This window comes from Bombus vosnesenskii, unplaced genomic scaffold, assembly GCF_011952255.1.
Source record: "Bombus vosnesenskii isolate JDL3184/JDL3185 unplaced genomic scaffold, Bvos_JDL3184-5_v1.1 scf7180000013383, whole genome shotgun sequence".
NCBI classification, from domain to species: Eukaryota; Metazoa; Arthropoda; class Insecta; order Hymenoptera; family Apidae; genus Bombus; species Bombus vosnesenskii.
The window spans coordinates 768124-790218 of NW_022883012.1; the positions used below are offsets into that span (position 1 = coordinate 768124).

The following is a 22095-nucleotide window of genomic DNA, read 5'->3' on the forward strand; positions in this document are numbered from 1 at the left end:
AGGAGGCCTCGGGAAAGGAGGCGCCTCTCGCCACGTTTGGTTTTCACTCTCGGCACTCGGTGTTCGAGTCAGTGCCGCTGGTGCTGTGTTTTCTCGCTGCCATTTGCCGGCACACGTTCGTCGTATACACGAATCGCCAAGCGTTTTAAACTTTTCCGCGTGCACAAGCTCGGAAGCTTGCTCGAGAAAGCTGGTGGTGTCATGAAAAAGTGCAACACGTAGAACGAGGACGAACAAATGTGACCGTATAAAATATCCGGGCAATCGACATTGACAAAATGGTTTAAAACGGTTGAAAAGTTATTTACAATAGTGGTCGCTACTTGTAATAGTGAATGTTAAAAAGTTTAAATTTACAGCGATTGGAATGTCGTGATTGAACGTTATTCGAATACGTAATATATGAAAAAGGAAGGAACGAAGATATTATACTTTCCACAGTGGCAAATATGTTTTAACGAAACAAGGAAAAAAGGGAACAGCATAAATTTATTTGTTCGGAAATTCAATCCAATTACGATAACCGGTATGATAAATGACACGTTCGCGGTTATTAACGAAGAGTTATTTAAACAATTTGCTTTTAATTGGAAGTAATCTTATATTTCTGCTTATTAGCAACCTCTGTATAATTTAATATTCCGTTCGTTATTCGAATAAATATTCATATGATTTTCTAACTGATAATTATTTGGCGCGCGCAATTTTTTTCATCCGTTTCGTGATCGTTACAATGATAGAAACTAGTATAGACTATGTTGCGTCGGGCAACACTCTACGTAAACCAGGCCACACACCGCGGGCGAGATGACAGCTAGATTTTTTTTTGTGTTTTTATTTGTTTATTAAAATTACAATCAATTCTCGCGGACAGCTAGATGTCTTCGGATCCTTACTGCGTACCCTTCGTAAATCTCAGGAATTTCCTAGTCGAGATCCTTCGAACCGAACAGATATTCTTTCGCTGAATTGTTTCCTAAAGTTTATTGTCCACCACGGGTTGACACGGGAAAGTTGCCTTTTCTCACGTATGAAGGCCTTCCACTAGCAACTTTATCTCGAGAGCGATTAGCATCCTTTCTCACCCACCACTATAGCAAATAACCAAGTAACAACGAAGCCTATTTCTCTCGCTCTCTTAGCCAAAATCGTCACCAACAAATCCGATGATCCCGTGCGCTAGACACAGCCATCCTTAGTTTTCCTCCGCCACAGCATCATCACCGAACTTTACTGATTTTCCATCTTTCGAACAGTCAACATCGTTGACTTGCTTCCTCGCGATCGCGTCTCTCCGCGAGTGGTCGAAACAGACTACTACAATTAAATTTTGTAAATTTTAGATAATTTGGCGTTCGTGGAGGTTTCGAGCGCCACATCAGTCTCGCCGAATAGACGTGGTTCTCACGAGGTGGAATTAAGTGGAAATGGCAATAGGGGTAACTACTTTGCTAGGTACTGCATCGGTCCTCGGATTCAGCCTGATTCCTCTCCTAGCGATCGGCTTCTCCGTATTTCGCTACAACCAAGTGGATCCAGAATCTCATCCGACCGATACCCACCAGGTATTTTTCGAATGTTAATATACGTAAACCATACAAAACGCTTTTGTAGGATCATAAATGCACGCGAGTGACGCAAAGAGAGTTCGTTGTTATATATCAGTTATAAAACTGTTCCCTTCGGTTCCATTATTTTCATCGAACTGTTCGTTAAGCAGAAATCCATAGTCATCGTTACCGACAGTCGGCAAAACAGACACATAGATCTTTAAACCTGAGTCGAGTCGCTTTCGATTCACCGTTTCGAACAAATTCCAAAAGTTCCAAGATATCGCTTTTCAAATCGATCAAGTATCGTACGAACGTTGCTTGCATACGATTAACTTATGTTTTTCGTTTCAGCTTCTACGAATGTACGATTTCATAGTGATCGGTGGAGGAAGCGCGGGTGCGGTGATAGCATCGAGATTGTCAGAGGTATCGAATTGGACTGTGTTGCTCGTGGAAGCGGGCGGTGACGAAAATGAAATTTCGGACGTCCCCGTGTTGGCTGCGTATAGTCAGTTCTCGGAAATGGATTGGAAATACCAAACTTCGCCACCGACCGTTTCGGCTTATTGCCTCGCCATGATCGGCGATAGATGCAACTGGCCACGTGGAAAGGTGCTTGGTGGCAGCAGCGTGTTGAACGCCATGATTTATGTTCGGGGTAATCGGTAATTCAGGATCGATTAATCGAATCTTTGATTTCTTTTTCAAAAGTGGACAACGTAGTTCAATAGTGGTGGATTTTCTAGTTATCTCGTTTAACGATCGATTACGCGAGGCATAAAAAGAGAAAAGAATCAATATGAAAGAAAAATATAAAAAGTACATTATCGGAATCTAAAAGAAAATTGTGACGGAAGTTTGTGTCTTATAAATTTATACATGAGCTTAAATATAACAAGTTTACGTGTAGACAGGATTAACAGAGAGATATTTTAATTTCGTTTGTCGTCGCGCCCCGCGTTTCCCGTCATCTTTCGCCATAACGATCTTAATTATTTCAGCCGTGACTACGACAATTGGGCCAGATTGGGCAACGTCGGCTGGAGTTACGACGAGGTTCTGCCGTACTTCCTGAAATCCGAGGACAACCGCAATCCCTACCTCGCAAGGACGCCCTATCATGCCATGGGTGGTTACCTGACCGTGCAAGAGTCTCCGTGGAGAACACCGTTATCGATCGCGTTTTTGCAAGCTGGCCAGGAGCTTGGCTATGAGAATCGGGACATAAACGGCGCGCGTCAGACCGGTTTCATGTTAACCCAGTCAACGATACGTCGAGGCAGTCGTTGCTCCACCGCGAAAGCGTTCTTGAGACCGGTGAAGCACAGGCAGAATCTCCATATAGCGATGAACTCGCAAGCGTTGAGGGTGGTGTTCAACGACGACAAGAGAGCCACCGGTATCGAGATCCTTAGGGGTGGTCGTCAGCAAGTAATAAGAGTCAGACGGGAGATCGTTTTATCGGCTGGCACGATCAACTCGGCCCAACTGCTGATGTTATCCGGAATCGGGCCTAGAGAACACTTGGCGGAGTTCGATATACCCGTGATATCGGATTTGAGAGTCGGCGACAATCTTCAGGACCATGTGGGTCTTGGTGGACTGACGTTCGTAGTCAACGAACCAATCAGCCTCAAGAAGGACCGTTATCAAACCATTCCCGTGATGCTGGAGTACGTTTTAAACGAAAGGGGTCCGATGACCAATCCCGGAATAGAAGGATTGGCCTTCGTCAACACCAGATACGCGAACAAATCGGACGACTATCCCGATGTTCAGTTCCATTTCGGCCCAAGTTCTGTCAATTCCGACGGTGGAGATCAGATTAAGAAGATCTTAGGTCTGCGAGATAGAGTGTACAATACCATGTACAAACCGCTGACTCACGCTGAAACATGGTCCATTCTGCCGCTTCTATTGAGACCCAGAAGTTCCGGTTGGCTGCGCTTAAAGAGCAAGAACCCATTAGTATATCCAGATATTAATCCGAATTATTTCACCCACAAAGAGGACATGGACGTTCTTATCGATGGCATAAGGATCGCGTTACAGTTATCCAACACGACGGCCTTTCAGAGATTCGGTTCCAGGCCACACACTATCCGTATGCCTGGATGCCACAGGTATCTATTCGACACTTACGATTATTGGGAATGCGCGATTCGACATTTCACTTTTACGATTTATCATCCCACTGGAACCTGCAAAATGGGTCCAAAGAGCGACTCTACGGCTGTCGTGGATCCGAGATTAAGAGTGTACGGGGTGAAAGGGTTGAGAGTGGCAGACGCGTCGATCATGCCCACGATCGTCAGTGGAAATCCGAACGCTCCTACTATTATGATCGGTGAAAAGGCAAGCGATATTATCAAGGAGGACTGGATGTACAAGAGAGAACGATACGTGGGAAGGTAGTCAACGCAGGAAGGATCAACGACCCTTTGAAACGATTTCCGTTGTTTAAAATGCTTAGAACGTGAAAACGCGATTAACGGAGTAACGCTTCTTCGCAGAAAAAGATGTTTCTCCCAGCTCGGTTTGCTGGAAAATCAGCGATACTCGCCTACAAACGCGTAAGAAAGCACTAAACGCATGTATTTTTCACAACGACTTAACTTTCAAGGACGACTTGCGGGAAAACTCATAACGAAAGCCACCAATGATACCAAACCGTTACACCTGTACCTCATCTCCAAGAGATATAATTACTCTCGGATAAACCAAACAAACGTACCTTGCTACCTAACAAAATAGCTGTATACCTTTCCGCGTTTATCAGTAATATTTATCGGTAAATCTTTATTTATTTCCTATTAATATAAACAATTTGTAAATATATTCTCTATTCGGAAAGAATAATTTAAACGTGCCATTTCTCACAGAAATACAGACGTTCGACGAGAGCAGCAAACCTCGTATAATAATACAATATTAAGGGTAATTAGTTACCTATAAAAATATAGGAATTGTGTATATAAAGGGCGGTAGATTAGAAAAAGCTAGATTACAACATTAATAGATACAGGATACTTTACGTATGTAAATAAAACAAACATAGTTTTTTATATGTCGGAGATGAAAGGACAGCGGGACTTTCCGTCTGGAATGTTGGGAAAAAGCCCAATACCCTAGTCCAGACTTTTACTATAGCTACACTTAAGCAATAAAAATAAGAAATAGTTTTAATGTTCCAATCTGGCTTTGTGACGATGGTTCGGGCTCGAGGTGACATAGTGGATCACTAGACGTAGCCACGGTCACAGGAGGGACGCGTACCTGACAGAGGTATGGAATGATTATATGGCTCTCCTTAAAAACAAAGATTGACAAAAATATATAAGGACAGTTCCACTTGGATTTTTTTCGCTCTTCTTCTTTCTTTGGCTTGAAGTTCTTGCAGATAAGTTACTTGTACGTGGAGTCATACGTGGATCAGATCGCATTCGTCATCCCGTTGACCGTGGATTCGTTAACGAACCTGAAGCCATTGTCACTAGCTTCGCGAGTACCTAATCGCCGTGATTAACTGTTAATATTGTAACAACCCCGTTATTGCAATAAACTACACCTGTGTTGTACGGCATCAATGGCTAATTCCCGCGAAGATACATCCGACGCCCACAATCTTACTCCCAGTGGTAATCCGACATATATTATTATTTATATATTGTGGTATTAAAGATAAAGAACTGTGATATAAAAATACCATATTATGCAAGAATTATATGTATAAAAGAACAGAGACTCAATATAACGGAACATATATGTCGGATAAACATTAGAATTTAGGGCGCGTAACAATTCTTCGTTTGGATTAGCCATCGTTTTACAAAACAGAGATTATATTTACGCATATATACAAGACTTTACAAAGTATAACGAATAATAAGATTAACAAATAATAAGTTTAACGAATGATAAGATTAACGAATAATAAGTTTAACGAATAATAAGATTAACGAATAATATGTTTTACGAATAATAAGTTTAACGAATAACGAGTTTAATGAACGCTATTAACAATGTTCTTGGGTTCAAACGAATCCACGGTCAACGGGATAACTCTTTACTATGCGTAGAATAATTTTAGGCACAAAAATACGATTGACGAGACGCTCGGTAAAACTGCTCGATGCGTCACACTCCAAGGCGATCGCACGAATAATAATCTGATGGAAATTTTCCTCGCTGTACGATTGCATTTGTTTGTTATATGCTCGTTGGAAGCATCGAGAAGGTTCCAATCGCCGTTGCTAGACAGTTTCTGCCTAAAGTTTGATACATACTCGTTGAAAGCATCGAGAAAGTTCCAAACGCCGTTGCTAGGCAGTTTCTGTCTGGAGTTTGATTATTAATATAACGTGTGTCCCATTATATCGGCACCTCCGAGGTACAATCCCATGTGGCCACGCCCGTTCTTGAGGCCGTATGCCGCCACAACCACATTTCTAGGGAGAACCATAGAACCACTACACACCTCCGTCAGGCAAAACGTTCATCCCGTGACCGTGGCTACGTTCGGCGACCAATTATCAATCTCGAGCCGAATTTCGCTATCACAAATCTCGAACAATTACAATCAGATCGAACGACAACAATTGCTTAATTACAGCTATGATAAAATCTAGGCTAAAGCATTAGAGGACTTTCCCAAAATTGCAAAGGGAAGGCTGCTCCGGTTTTCCTTCCATCTCCGACATATATATATATATATACTCCCCATTTATATCGCTTTATTTATATCATATCATCTACGGAATGTAAATAAAGCTCTGTATTTTAAGTCGTTTCTTAACCGCTATCATCTTTCTAACCTAACTCGCGCTATGTCTCGCATCAGCGAGCAAGGACAATGATCTCTGTTCGAATTTGAAATGAAAAGCAAGAAAATCACACGAATCGCGTCAATCGCGACTTTAGAAATTTTAGTTCATCAATTTTATTTGTATGCCGCCTATCTACGCGCATCGATCGAATATTCTCACATCACCTCATCGATCTATCCAGTGATTTTTGTCTTTATCTAATTGCTCTCACGGAGGATACCTGGATCGTGAGACGAGAGCGTGTAATGCGAACTCGGAAGAACGTGGATCGTGGGCGAACTTTCGTTTCACGAGCGAATCGCTTTATGTAACCAGGTTCCGTGCCAAAAGTTTCGTTGTAGAATACGAATTCTCCCGTTGCTTTCTGCATCGCGTTTCCGCTTCCTAGTTTCCTGGCGCGCGTTGAATTAGGCAGAATCTTCGTTATTTTTATGCGAATCTCGCTCGTCGTTGCGCTGAACGAGCACCTTGCAATTAACCTCTTGTTGCCTTACCATTTGCTTTAAAACGCACGCACTCGTTCGGGCTACGCCACGACTCTATGTACTCGAGCCCATCCAGAGATAAACGGTCTGTATAATTCAATTTGACGATCGTACTCCGAACACTCTGTATGATACCCGTTTAAAATTCCCATTCGAAATAACGTTCATGATCCACCTTCTTTCTTTCACCCTACTACTGTGCCTATGTATCGTTAGCTCAACTAGGATAATCGTTTCCGGAAAAAGGGCTCATAAACCGAAGAGACAAATCGAGTAAATCGGATCGCAAGTTTTCGTGGTTGCCGCAATTGTACGCAACGAGGACCAACCGAGCACGAGTATACAAAAATCTCAATTGTTGGAATACCGAGACGAAACATTTAGGGCAACATTTTTATACATATAGCAGTTGGTTAAAAATGATTTACCGAAAAAAGATCGATCGAGTTAGTGGTTTTTAACCACTGTTTCCTGGAGTATTACTATTCCGCGAAATTAAACGTTCCATTTTTGCGAAAGAATTATTTTAGCTACAGCTTTTACCGATATAACGTTTTCTTTGTCATTTGTGTTCTTTTTTTACCGTTATATAATCTGCCAACTATAAATTTTAAGAGAAACTACGTTTACGTACATTTTCGTTGTCTGTTTCACGACATTACGATTAGCGATTATCGGTGCTCTGCCAATTTTCCTTATAATCTCGAAAGTGTTCCGTAACTTCGAAAAGGTTGAGAACAACTGATCGATGAGAGAGGCTTCGCGTGCGCGCCAGTTTCTTTCCTACGAGGAGACTGTGATACGATGAAACCAACTATGACAGAAATTAATCGCGATCTTCATTCGAGCCTCTATCGAATCCTGACGTCTCCCCGCGAATGTTGCACCGCGTTTATCCCTGCGAAACTCGATGGCAACGCGTCAACCATACTCAAATACTCAATTTTTCTTTTGTTCATACTTAATATCAGCTTTACAAATTTCTACTAAAAGCGTACCTAATAACATTCAATTTTCTACCTCGATCGGCACGATGCGTCGAACATTCAACTAGTATACGCATCCATTGCGAATAAGGAAAGGATTCCATGCTATGGAAAATTCAGTCGATGCGACTTTGCGTTTGCGTTCCGGAGTTTCTTACTTTCACCGAGCCATCTTAAATTTGCGTGTGCAAACACTGATATATCCTCGATCTAAACGAATCTCGTTTGGATCTGGTAATAATACCAGACTCGTAGCGCAACAATACGATTCAAACTACGTTAGATTTCCCTATCTCAATGATCGTGAAATCGTTTCTTCTTGCTTTATTCGCGGACGGTTTGCGTCTGTTTTACGATTTTGTATCGCGTATATCTCGATTCACCGAGGTTTCACTGCAAGTAGACCGTTCCGAAAGAAGTTGAAGATGGAAAGCAACGATAGACACCGTTAGGGCGTACCGAAGTACATCGTAATAGACGAATTAGTTTTTTTAAAATGTGATATATACCTATGTGTTTCAGTATAGACTATGACAATTGTCTTTTTACATACACAGCCATGGCGTCAAACACGCTCGTACATAGTTTCGTTTATTCCTAGTACTTGATTTTAGACGACCGTTATTTGCTCATAGTCATCTAACGAAACGATATAACTTGTTAAACAATCATTTCGGAATTCGATAAATATTATTATTTTATCTTATCTTATAACTATTATTTTATCAATGGCAAATAAATCAATATCGACACGTTCACGATCAAGAGATACGTCGCTTTTGCATTTCGTTTTAAACTATTAAACTTATTGTAATTACGGAGAGTTGGTAGCTGCGACCTAATATCTAGTTACTTTAAAGCTGTTGACATCTTCGAATTGTCATATTTTAATCTTGTTCCCATTTCAGCGAGCAAAAGGAATTTGTAATATTCTAAAAAGACATTTAGTATAAAATCCAATCTGGGAAACATATATACTGATAAGACTGTCAAGAATGATAAGACGGTTAAAAATGGCCGAAGGAACGTAATGGGATTAAAACTCGTAATTGGACAAAGGAACGAGAGCGAGGTATCTTGTCGATTGGCTCTAACGCAGCGGTGGAATATATCGGAAAGAAATATCGTCGATAGTTTAAAAAACGCCTCGACCATTTAAAATCCTTTAGCCTTGACATTTGATCATAGAGATGGAAAAACGAATACAGGGCAAAACTGGCGAATTTTACAAATTCTTAGGTACATCGTGCGAAGAAAGGTGAGGACAGTGAAAGTCGTGCCGTGATCGGTCGTGTTACGTTTGCAACGGGGCGTGAGTTCATTCGTATTTTCGATTCACGTCGGTACAAGGTACGGGGATATTTTACAGGGGATATAACTATAATAAAAGAAAGCAGTTATGACAGGAGCGAAGCCGCTTAAAGCTAGACACGACGAACACTTTCTTAGACTCCCACTTTCTTAAGCGGCATCAGACGATGGCGTAATTGGGACGATGGTGGCCCCGTCGAGTACAAATGTCCGCTGAGCTACCAAAGATAGCATCGAATATTCACCTTGAAGAATTTAGATTGTTTAAGAATTGCCTAATTTTTCGTTTCGTCGGGAAGCTCTTTCAAAATCTCGTTCGCCGTTTTTGGTCATTCACAAATTAACTTTAACGCAGTAATGTGAGAAGCGAAGTAATATGTATAATTGCTTTGGATGAATATTTATCAGATGGAAATAAATGGCGGATAGCATTTATGACTCGAACTTTGCTATTACACCATTCTTTTAGCGAGTCGAAGAAGAATTAATTAATTCCAAATGCGTTAATAAATTACTCGATGTTATCATCGAGAGAAGCCCAAAGAAAATATCACGATTTCTCCTATTTCCTTTTCGTCGATTACGATTCGCTACTATTGTAAACCCCGCTCTCGCCTGTTCCTTGCGAACACGAGTAAACTTGAAATACGCTAGATTAAAAATGAAGGAAACGAAAAGTGGAATTGCGCGTGCGTAACGCAGTAATTGATAATTGATCGCTTACGCGTAATACTCGCGTACCATTAGAAAGTAACGCGTGTTTTTACAGAGCCTGCGTAACACGGTGCAACGTCCACGTTATCGAGGCGATATCAACTATAACCGGAAACGAATTAGTTCGATGCAAGTTCTATCGCACCTGACGACACACTGCCAATTTCACGCGCGAATTAAATTGAAATCTCGAATAAAAGCGATTTTTAAGTTACGCTGTTCCATAACTTTCAAACGGTTAACGTCTTTCTTGTGCTCAACGTTACATCTTCCTCTGACGAAACCCTGCGTCTACTAAAAATGATCGGCAGAGATTGCAGATTCATGCTTTACTGTTAATCAAACTCTGGCTAAAATGTGCTATAGACCCTTGCTCGAGGTTTCCATACAATTCGTCGATATTCGAAAATACCTGACCCAATACTTATGTTATAATCGAGTGAATCGATAAAAAATGCGGTACAATTTTTTTTTCAAAAACCAGATAAGTACGATAAACGACACGATCAGGGTTATTAAACATAGCGAAATTTTTCAATCAACAAATTACACTCGTTTTTTTCCTTCCAATAACTGCGTAATCAAAATGTAACGAACCACAAAACATTTAAAATACGCCAATCTGTGATCAATTTTTTTAACAAACAGTCCCAAGTCCAGCTGTTCTCGTTTCTTTTCCTAAACTGCGCAAAATCAACTCACAACACACATAACATACACGCGTCACACTTTAACGAAAAACAAATATTTAAGAAATATTTAGTAGCCAACAATGGCAACAAGTTTATTGGAAAATTCAAACTCGTCGAATGGAAAACAGTGGGTCGATCGAATCCAGCGAGACTGGTGCACGTTTCGAAAAATAATTCAAGTACTGAGTCTTATGCGAGCGAGGCTAGACCAATCACGAAATAATCTTGAATACGATTGGCCATAGGGCGGTGAAAGTTAGGTGAAGGGAAGTTGGAAAAGCATGTACAGAGATACCTATTGGAACAAGGATTGATTTAAAATTCCAGGTAAGGTACATGTAATAATGGTCAAGGTTGTGAATTTTAGGACGCCGACAACGATACAGTGTCGATTTTCATGTTACAGGGGATGTTCACCGAACCATCTCTTTCGATCGCTATTTTAGACGCTTTATATTGGAGCAGTTATTTTAAAACGACGAGTGCAAAAGAAATATGTTTTACATATACACTGACGCTCGTAAGCGTGCGTGAATTTTGGTCACTTTGTATTAAACATATACGAATTAATGGGAAACCAGCGATAAACAACGTTATCTACTATTTTCTTACGTGACCAGCAAATATACGGTACATGAAATATAAATTGTTTGTTTCAAATCTTATCGATAATACGATAAAATTAAGCACACGGTTCGTCAAGATGTTAACCGGTGTTGAATGTTATTGTCACAATCGATCACGATAGTTTCTATCAATTTGGACGAATCTTTTTTAACGTTCCTGCCACTTGACAACTAAATGAGCCGAAAATAATGGACTTCGTAAATAATAACTTTTGTAAGACTAGGTTTTATCGTGTTATAACACTGTGTGACAGCTGTGACAAAGGATAAAAAGATTCCGAGCCTATTTGTAACTTTGCGAGTAAATTATATTTTGAAGTAAATAAGCGTCGACAAACTCGTAAACGATAATACACTTGATAATTTCAGTCTCGTACGAGCAACATGGAAATAATTTTTTCTTGTTTTACGTGTGGCGTTTTACCTGCTGCTTTACTGATAAGATTGGAGGTGCGCAATCGTTATTATTCTAGCGCTAATTTGCCTAACGTTTTAGCGAATAGCTTCGAATTACGAACTGTCTCGATAAGAAGCACTTTGCGTAACCTGTCCGAACGCGGTGCCCGATGTACCTGAAAAATTGTCGTGTCTCGCGATTTCAAAAAACGAGTCGAATATCGACCGAGCTTGATACGTAATCACGCGTGTGCGTTATTACACGCGTGCCAAGAAGTTACCGCACGAATGTAATAGAACCGGATGTAATCGACGCTAGGAAACAGGATCGAGTCGAGGGACGATGTAGACGTCGATCAGCCGGCCGTTATGTACTTTGCTATATTTCCAGACCGTTGACCCGATCCCGCACTCGACAACAGATTATCAACGCGCGATTTAACTTTTTCGGTTAATTACATTCCACCGGGCGATCATCGAGTCTCAGAAAAACGGACGGTCCTTCGTTTCAGCAGGAGCTTTACATCGGATTCTCAGATATCGGATGAATTTTAGACGCATTTTCAGATGATCTATCGGTGTACTGGTTCCGAGAAGAAAACTCGTACCATAATTGAAACGATTTCTTAATTACACTTCACTGCAAACGTACAAACAACGTGTCCTAGAAATGGCTGTGTCGTCGTTCTTACGCGATTTTTCAGTAAGAATTTACGTTTAGGTGAAGGGAAAGAACACCGGGGAAACAGACGAATTAAGCTTTCGGGAACTCTTCTTCTTTTCTGTTGAAATTTGTTTTGCACGCTTAAAATATCAGAACGCATAATGGCCACGTATTAAACGAGTCAGAAAAATGTTTACTTCTTGCAGTCCAGTCTTTGTAATTCGCACGAGTGCCTGTCGTTACAGCGACGGTATCCGTTTAAGATAAATCGGTTGACACGAGGAAACGTGTTCGAACGACGAACTGGGTTGTTCGACAGAACTTTCTTTCTCTTACTCGAAATTCGTAGGCAGCTCGTCATCGGTAGTATTGCAAACTCTAGTCGTGATGGAAGTCACGTAGCGATGTCAGATGTTTCACAACACGACACACATTAATCTTCTCGCAAATATACGATCCCAATGTGTTACTTCCCCGCGATAATTGTGTAAAAAAAATAGTTGACCATTACCACGGTAACTGTATAAATCTTATTTGATTATGCGGCGTAATGCAAATGTAATAAAAACAGCCTTAAGGTGGAAACCAAAAAGGTTATATAAATGTTTGAATAAACACGTATTAAGTTTAAGAGTAGATGCTTTCTCGAAAAAATGTAAGCAATTTCCATAGATAGAGCGCGTGTCGCAAGAAGAGATACTCTGTCGAAACTTTGATCGAGAGATCGTACTAAAATCAAAACGTAGAAGACATGGGTCGAAAGAAAGGCCCGTGTCCGAAAGGAAGCGGCAGGAACTCTTACGGATGTAACGTAAAGCGTGTGTACGGAAGGTAATGGCAACCTAGTGTAAGCACCAGCTGTTACCACATTGTTAGGGGGGAGGGGAGGATAGGTGCGCGTAGGTAACCACAGGAAGAGAATACTTTCACTGCCAAACGTACGGTTGGGAGCCTTCGAGAAGGACGAGAAAACCCAGGCATCGGTTAGTCAGACGGATAAGGACGGTGAGAGTAAAACGATCAGAGAGCGTAGTATCGGCACAGTGCTCTATCGTTTTTCCGAGATACTTACCCGTCATTCTACTATCGTTTCGAAACTGGTGAACCACTTGCATCGATCGATCCTGCCGAAAATCGCGCGTCCTCGCGATCGTTCCTGCGTTCATCGTCTAATTCCACCGAGAAGAAAGTAGTTTCATTCCATTTGGTTGGCGATTCGGAATTACGGATCCGCGATACCGATCGATACCATCCATGTAGACGATCCAAATAAAGAGGAAGTCGATTCGAAGGATTTAATGGAAAATCGACAGACTTCATGGGGAGAGAAGCTTCGTAAACATCTTAACGAAGGTAAGCGGTTCGCAAAAGTGTTCGGTTTCTGTTCGGAGATATATTGGCACATGCTCCTCCGACATCACGGGAGAATTCTCCCGGAGAAAGTTCTAAGGACTGCCCGTTAGATAATCCAGGGTCGTCGAAGGAACTTTACAAAGTATAGGAAATATAGAAACCTCTTACGTAGATATATATTATACGAAACATTTTGAAATTTCATTAGCACTGTAACGAGACACGACCGCCGCATCGTTATATTGGAGGCATGTGCAAAGTATTTGAACAGTCAATTATTTACCATAGTGATAAAGCACGATATTTGGTGAAAGCATTTTTAACACTAATTATACGTTTAAGACTATCATTTATGCTGTATACTAATTTTTCGCTAACAATAAGCGTGTATTTGCGATAAATCTCTTGCAACTTCTATATACATTTTTTAAACACGATAATCGCGTCTTGTTACAGCGCTAACCAGATTTTAGAGATATATGTGTAAGGATATTTCGTAGGATGCACATGATATACGTAGCCAGAAAAATTTTTTGTGGTAAGCGTTCGAATACTTTTGTGAATCACTGCAAGACGAATCTACGGATGTTGAAACGATATAAGGTGAGACATACAGTGAGAAAGATTGATACGGAAATTATCAGAATCGGGTGCGACATTTCAGATATTTCGCGAGAAAGCCAAGTAACGTTGATACAGAGTGTTAGACAGAATTATAACAAACTTGTGTAACTATAGGTTACGCATAGTAAATTTCTCTCTGTTCTGTCCAACTCGAGTAACATATATTCATTCGTAAGAAAATATACAGAGTTTCGAATCTTTAATATTTCTGTCGTTTCTAGCAACCCGATCGTCACTGGCCACGAAAGACGTAATAGCCGATTTTACGAGTTTCCACAAACACAAAAGATATTATCGAATTGTCCAGCAGACGATTTCCCCATCAACTAAACATAAGCGAAATCAGGTTTCTTCCGAGTGTTCGTTTGCGATAGAGTTTGCGATTCTTGTTTGTAAAACGAACGTTCGATAAACAATTTTTCATTTCCGTGGGACAAGTGAAAGATGTATAGAATATGGAGAAATAATACAATGTTAATCTTGTCATTTTGAACGTATTGAAAAACAGCCGCACGAACATCTGCAGATTATAATAAAATCGAAGAGTGCGATTCATTTAAAAATCGACTACATGCGATAATAGTCTCAGTAAATATCGTGCACACCGAGAATCGGAGTAATATTCATAGCAGGCAGCACAGATCAAGGCTGTGGAACGGTGACATAGATCTTTACGCTTAGATTACGTATAGATTTTTACGTTATTCGCTACTGGCGTTGCCATGTGGTGGTATCTAATTGCGTTTCATGAGCGAATCTTTCATATGCGAGTCCTTTTCTATTGCAAAACACGATCCGTAACGTTTATCCAAAGTCGTTACTATTTCATTCTGTTTTCCATTATTTTAATTTAATTCAATAACAAATAACTCGAACAAAATTATCGAAAATATCGGTATAATACGATATAAGAGTATGTGATTCGAGTAAAGTAGATAATCGATTTAGTAGATCATTTAGTAGATAATAAAAGATAAAGTAAAAAAGAAATGGAGAATAAGAGAAAGATTACGAGAACTAAAATATCAATTATAAAAGATTCGATACTAAAACGAGCGAAAAGAGAATAAAATAATAAGATAGGTTACAACTTATTTCGTCATTCGTGAGTTTCTAAACAAACGATGAGAGTGTTACATCTGTCTTTTCGCTGTAAACATCTAACATAAGACCGGTTTTACGATATTACGCAGTCTTATGCTATGCGATAAAATTCATACAAAATCCAGATTAGATCCGACCAGATTTCCAGAGATCAATGCTAATGCGTTTAGAAAAAGAAGAAAAGACAAAAAAAAAATAGACTACAACGCACCGCTATAAATCATTTTATTCAAATATTTTGCCAAAAAATACAAAAGTACAAAATATAGAATAAATTAATATAAAAAATAATAAACATAACATATATAAATATATAAATTAACGAAAAAGATAGAAAATAGAATATAATTTCCTGGCGCACCTTTTTAAATATCTCAGCTTACGTAACTCTTTCGTGCTCACCACGAAGACACGCATCTCGAATTCTTGTTTTAAATACATCTCATAGATCTAACACTCCTGCTTAAGATATCAAGAAATTCCAAGAAAGGAAAAAATAGAAGAAATAAAAAAAAAAAAATAGAAAAAAAGAAAGAAATTCAAACAAACTGCATACATCGACGTTACTCATGCTCGATTATCTTATATACTTTCTTTCGCCGTTGAAAGTCATTTAAAGAAAGAAAGTCGCAAGTGGTTACGCAATAACTCTGTAAAATTTTCTCATTGAATCGAGAATGTTTCGTGATGCCTCTCTAATGAAAACAATTTTAATATCATCGTATTTATCATTATTATTACTATCGTTATCGCTATTACCGAGTATCTTCCTTCTTTGTTTTTTTTTTTTTTTAAAGAAACAGCGAAACATTACACTCGTCACGAACGAAATAATCCACGCAATGAGAGACGTGAACGCGTGTTCCAAGTTTCGACGGATCTCTCCTTTACGTCGCTCAAAGAAAAACTAATTTACGCTGAACTCACGTGGCTGGGTGCTTGGTGATCAAGCAGTCGGCGAAACTCTTACCTGAAACAAGAAAGCAGGATCGTGTACAGGATACGTATCGTCGTTGAAAATGTTAAACGAGTAGTCGATTTGTAGTCGTTAAACGTCAATTTCCAATCACGTTTGTCGGCAGAAATAACGTCTCTATTATAATGGTAACTGGTCGACTTTAACGTCCATGATATATGATAACGTATATTCGTATAGCGAACACGTATAGCGAAACACGACGAGTGCGTTGCTCGCGGTGATAAACCTTGATTGATTCGACCAAATAAGCGAATATATTTTGCACGTGACAAAAGTAGTACGTCGTATAATATTTCTGTAATAGGTACTTATTGCACGTACATATATACATATACATGTGTGTGTGTGTGTGTGTGTCTGTCTTATTTTATTTTCCTACTACCAGCAGCATTGTACATTACAATTCCTCTTTTTGTACGCAAATGAGATTTCAACTACAACGCGTTCAAGAAAAAAAGTTACAACATTTGACATTATTCACGACATTATTTATGATCGTCTTGAGATAAAAAATGAATGTAATTATTCCCAAGAATCGCGCGCAACGAACAAATATCCCATTACGTAGCGCGAAGAGAGTTACACGTTCGATCTAAATGCGATAATCTAAGAGAATAGAGAACGCGTCTTTCAGAGAGAAAAGTTGCCAATTTCCGCGTTATTTTCTTGCGCGATGCAGAAATTGCGAGGCGACAGAGACTATGATTTTTCCTAGCTTGCGTTCTCACCGTTCGTTCGTTCGTTCATCGATTGGAAACAACGTTGTTTCAGTTCGATTTGCGAGGATCTCTATCCCCGAGACCCATTTCGATGAGCAACAACTCGATAAAATTGCTTTTTTCTCTTTCTTTTTCCATTCTTTTTCCCTTTGATAGAATCGTACGAATATCGCGTTTTCCGCGTTATAACGAACGCAGGTGGTTTTAAAACTTTCTCGTATCTTTTTTTGCTGATGCAAAACACGGGTTCTTTCGTGACTCGGCGGACACGAACGATGGAAATAACATTTTAAGCATAATAGATGCGTTTTCTCCCGAAGCAAATGTAAGATCGACGTATGATACAGCCAGGTTTTTTCTGCGGATATTTCTGCGTTTGAATAATTTACGCTTGATCAATTTCTCTGTAGCAATTTTGTCTACAGCAGCGACTTTAGGGAAAATATGGTAGTTAAGATATTAATTGGACATAATATAATTTATCCAGCTACTCGTTCGTCGAGTAATTCTACGAGTAATTTTATCCATTTAAAAATAAAATAATTTGTGTCACCCATATAGATTTATATTTCTATGGAAAACCATCTTCCACAAACTAACCGGTCGTACAACTTACAAGCAACCATTTATCTACTGCGAAAACCTACAAAGACTCATTCCAGAACCTATTAACCTAAATAAAGCGGTGATCGATCCTCCTACTTACTCTCTCCACTGCTGTTTGCTACATCAGCAATAGTCCAAACTCGTTAATTGTTACAACAGCGCTCGTTCGATTACGCGTTTCTCGTTCTCTATATCCATTTCGAGAGCAACTTCTATCGTTCTACTCCCGCGACTTTCATCTATTATCGTCAGTCGAACGTTTTATCGCAGTTTCCAGCCGACGATCCACGATCGATAGGCTGCAGATTCGTACTTTCCGGAATATAATTGAAAGAGTAGAACTTGGATAGAAAATTGTTTCGTCTATCAAATGTTATGGAAAGTATTAAACCGTGGATATTTTATATTTTATATATTATATCTTTTCGCATTATGTGCATTCTGTGAAACTGTGCACTCTCGAGTCTCCTATAAATGCATAGAAATTCGCAGTCTAACGATGAGAAATGCTACAAACCTACAAATAAAGTAAGAAATTTCGTTACTCGTAAAATACGAAAGTGCACGTTCTAGATTTAAGACACCAAACGAACGCGTGTATCGGCGGCTACAAGAATTGAAAAGCAAGGTGCCGCGATATTCGAATAACCCGAATCAGGAATACTCGAGTCAGATCAGGAAGATCGTAGCGTAAGCCGAGAGCGTGGATGGTAGTCGTAAGAAGGCGTAAGAAACGCAAGCAGAGAGAGGACACGTAACATAACCGGCAGAAATCCGTGGACGAAAACGAACGTGACAGAGGTTTACGTGGATGGAACACTTTCACCTTCCCCTGTTACGAGATCACCATCTTACTCATTCTACCGGCAAACACACAACTTGATTAATTTGTAGGCCGGTTTACGCGAGAATTAATCGATAAACCGCGACGCATGCTGCCCGTCAAATCGCGTCGAGTTCCACGTGCTGCTAATTAGGGCCAGCTCTATTTCCTACAATTTTCTTCCTTCCTTCCGCATCGTCCAACAGGATTCGTAGTACGTCGTACTGAAACGCGATTTACCCGCACTGATTACCACGATCGTTTCCTTTCCCTTGCCCGATGAGAAAACTTTAAGCGTCCGGAATTTGAAAGGCAGAAATTGAACGGGGGATCGTGTAATCTCTCGTTTACCGATTTGAAAATCGATGCTTTGTACGCGGGATCGATCGTGCTTAATCGATGTTTTGATTAATCGCGTAATCGTCGAATAGAAGTTGACGTACGAGCCCTAGCGTACAATTGCTAGAACATCTATCTACATACATACGTATATCGCTTGGTAAAACAATTAGAAAAATAGACGATAGACGAGTGGTCAGCAGGTTTGCTTGTTTTTGATTTGCAAGTTTTAACGGTAAACGCGCAGTCCTCCGTGACTCGAAAGATTCTCCATTCGTTGAAAGTTTCGGATTATCGATCTCTACGAGCGTCTAATCCATTCTAATTTCTAATTGAAATGCTTGGCAAAATTACTATAGCACAATGTTAACGACTCAATCTCGAGCAATCAAATACAAATAGACTAGCAATTAGAGTCTCTCTGCAACTTGTATCTAAGGTTCGGTTTCATGAAAGAATAATTATCACTAGTGTCACCAGCCAGTAGATAGTAGACCAACATTTATATCCCGATATTTATTTACTAGACCGTAGATGTTTATACAAATTCATATTTTCATGAATATAATTTCAAACTGGAATTATTTAACCCGCTAAAAATTACGATACTTTCGATATTTTCCATATTACATATTCACAAAACGCGCGTATTATATAGGGTGGTTGGTAACTGGCGGTACAAGCGGAAAGGAGGTGATTCTAGGCGAAAAAAGAAGTCGAAAATATAGAATAAAAATTTTTCGTTCGAGGCTTTGTTTTCGAGAAAATCGACTTTGAATTTTCGCTCGGTACGCGTGCACTTTATCGCGTCTCGTTATAACGGATCTCACTGTAGATCGTTGTCTCGATGGAAAAATTAAAAACAAAAAAATTTTTATTCTATATTTTCGACTTCTTTTTTCGCGTAGAATCACCCCTTTTCCGCTTGTACCACCAGTTACCAACCACCCTGTCTACGATTCGAGCATTCTTTCGCCGAGAAATTTCCCACGAATGCATAAAAATTCACAGCTTATCTATCTCTTTTATCTGGTCTAACGCTCGTCGTTCGTTTGTTTACAGAGAAGCAATGAAGAACGTAAATCCCCGCGTATCATCCAAAGTACATCGTATCGAGAAAATCGGCACGCGGCCACCAGACATTCTTTCATGATGACATACGAAGCAGCGAAAACACTTCAAAATCGGAAATATTATTCGGTGAAATTTAAGAATCTATCTAGTGGAAAAGAATGGTATTCAGCGCGCTCGTGGTCACGTCAGCCTTGAAGGGTGCTTTGAGCCTGGTGGGCACGAGTTTGTGGCTAATCCCCCTATTAATAGCAGGTCTGTCCTACTATCGATACGATCAACTGGACCCGGAGAGTCGGCCTATCGACAAATATCCTCTCTACGCGGAATACGATTTCGTGATCGTGGGAGCTGGATCAGCCGGGGCTGTCGTAGCTAATCGGCTATCAGAAATATCAAAATGGAACGTTCTTCTACTAGAGGCTGGTCCGGATGAGAACGAAGTAACCGACGTACCTTCGTTGGCGGCGTATCTTCAATTGACGAAATTAGATTGGAAATATAAAACAGAACCGACGGGGAGAGCCTGTCTGGCTATGAAAGGTGGTCGCTGTAATTGGCCTCGTGGCAAAGTTCTAGGTGGTTCGAGCGTGCTCAATTACATGTTATACGTCAGAGGGAACAGACACGATTACGATTACTGGGAGTCGATGGGCAATCCTGGTTGGGGATACGACCAGGCGTTGTATTATTTTAAGAAATCCGAGGATAACAGGAATCCCTACTTGCAGAGGAGTCCGTATCACTCGACTGGTGGGTACTTGACGGTGCAAGAATCTCCGTGGAAGACTCCTTTGGTAGTGGCGTTCGTTCAAGCAGGAACGGAGATGGGCTACGAGAACAGGGATATAAACGGACAAGAGCAAACGGGATTTATGATAGCTCAAGGGACGATCCGCCGAGGTAGCAGATGCTCGACGGCGAAGGCGTTTCTGCGACCAATTCGACTGCGCAGGAACATTCACACCGCCATGAATTCTCACGTAACCAGAGTTCTGATCAACCCTGTCACCATGAAAGCAACAGGCGTCGAGTTTGTCAGGGATGGTCGCAGACAAATGGTCCGAGCGAGAAAGGAAGTGATTCTTTCAGCCGGAGCGATAAATAGCGCTCAGATTCTCATGTTATCCGGTGTAGGACCGAAGGAACACCTGCGTCACGTTGGAATACCGGTAATCAAGGACCTTCGAGTGGGCGACAATCTACAGGATCACGTTGGCATGGGTGGTTTGACGTTCCTGATAGACAAACCCGTGGCTATTGTTCAGGATCGGCTGCAAGCGGCTCCGGTAACGATGCATTACGTGGCGAATGGAAGGGGTCCGATGACCACTCTAGGCGGCGTCGAGGGCTACGCCTTCGTCAACACGAAATACGCCAATCGGTCCATCGATTATCCGGACATTCAATTACACATGGCGCCGGCGTCCATAAATTCAGACGGCGGCGTGCAAGTTAGGAAGATTCTCGGAATAACCGATCAAGTGTACGATACCGTGTACAGACCTATAACGAATAAGGACGCATGGACCATCATGCCTCTTCTGCTCAGGCCTAGATCGAGAGGCACGGTCAGGCTACGTAGTTCCAATCCGTTTCATAGCCCGCTCATCGACGCTAATTATTTCTCCGATCCGATGGACATCGCCACTTTGGTCGAAGGTGCGAAAATCGCGATCAGAGTTAGCGAGGCGAAGGTTTTTAAGCAGTTTGGATCGAGAGTTCACAGGATCAAACTGCCTGGGTGCAAACACCTGAAATTTGCTTCGGACGCGTACTGGGAGTGTCACATTCGACATATTTCGATGACCATTTATCATCCGGTCGGAACAACGAAGATGGGCCCTTCTACCGATCCCACCGCCGTCGTCGATTTTAGGCTGAAGGTACACGGAATCGAAGGGTTGAGGGTGATCGACGCGTCGATCATGCCTACCATTTGTAGCGGAAACACGAACGCGCCGGTAATTATGATCGGAGAGAAGGGAGCCGATCTCGTAAAGAACGATTGGCTGACGGTAGAAACTGCGAGAAGAAGCTAGCGATTTCATATTAGCGGATCGAGTAAAAGTTAGTAAAAAGTTGTTGATCTTTACTAGATAGATATATCTGTTGGTACTTTAGTTACGTTTTGTTGTTGGTAGATTTGTACTCTTTTGTGTGTTCGTGCGTGCGCATGTGTATGTGTGTGTGTGTGTGTACTTGATTATATGTACATAAAAAT

At 40.7% G+C, this 22095-nt stretch overlaps 3 protein-coding genes across 3 annotated transcripts in view; 2 read left to right on the top strand and 1 right to left on the bottom strand.

Moving 5' to 3' along the window:
* Nucleotides 1–22095, bottom strand: part of LOC117237607 (flotillin-2) — a 91917-nt gene that overhangs the window by 64070 nt on the left and 5752 nt on the right. The gene's annotated exons all lie outside the window — the stretch shown is intronic.
* On the top strand, nucleotides 48–4474 carry LOC117237606 (glucose dehydrogenase [FAD, quinone]). The gene is made up of 4 exons (XM_033501745.1): nucleotides 48–526; nucleotides 1344–1565; nucleotides 1905–2218; nucleotides 2555–4474. The coding sequence occupies exons 2-4, from the start codon at nucleotides 1428–1430 to the stop codon at nucleotides 3966–3968; spliced, it is 1866 nt and encodes a 621-aa protein (XP_033357636.1). The 5' UTR covers nucleotides 48–526; nucleotides 1344–1427; the 3' UTR covers nucleotides 3969–4474.
* Nucleotides 13111–22019, top strand: LOC117237602 (glucose dehydrogenase [FAD, quinone]). Its single transcript, XM_033501741.1, has 2 exons — nucleotides 13111–13606; nucleotides 19863–22019. Exon 2 carries the CDS (start codon nucleotides 20033–20035, stop codon nucleotides 21911–21913), a length of 1881 nt encoding a protein of 626 aa, XP_033357632.1. The 5' UTR covers nucleotides 13111–13606; nucleotides 19863–20032; the 3' UTR covers nucleotides 21914–22019.

Coding starts and splice junctions, on each gene's coding strand:
- LOC117237606 (XM_033501745.1), top strand. CDS start 1,428: ATGGCAATAGGGGTAACTACTTTGCTAGGTACTGCATCGGTCCTCGGA. Junction 1,566..1,904: donor ATCCGACCGATACCCACCAG/GTATTTTTCGAA, acceptor TTTTCGTTTCAG/CTTCTACGAATGTACGATTT. Junction 2,219..2,554: donor ATTTATGTTCGGGGTAATCG/GTAATTCAGGAT, acceptor TAATTATTTCAG/CCGTGACTACGACAATTGGG.
- LOC117237602 (XM_033501741.1), top strand. CDS start 20,033: ATGGTATTCAGCGCGCTCGTGGTCACGTCAGCCTTGAAGGGTGCTTTG.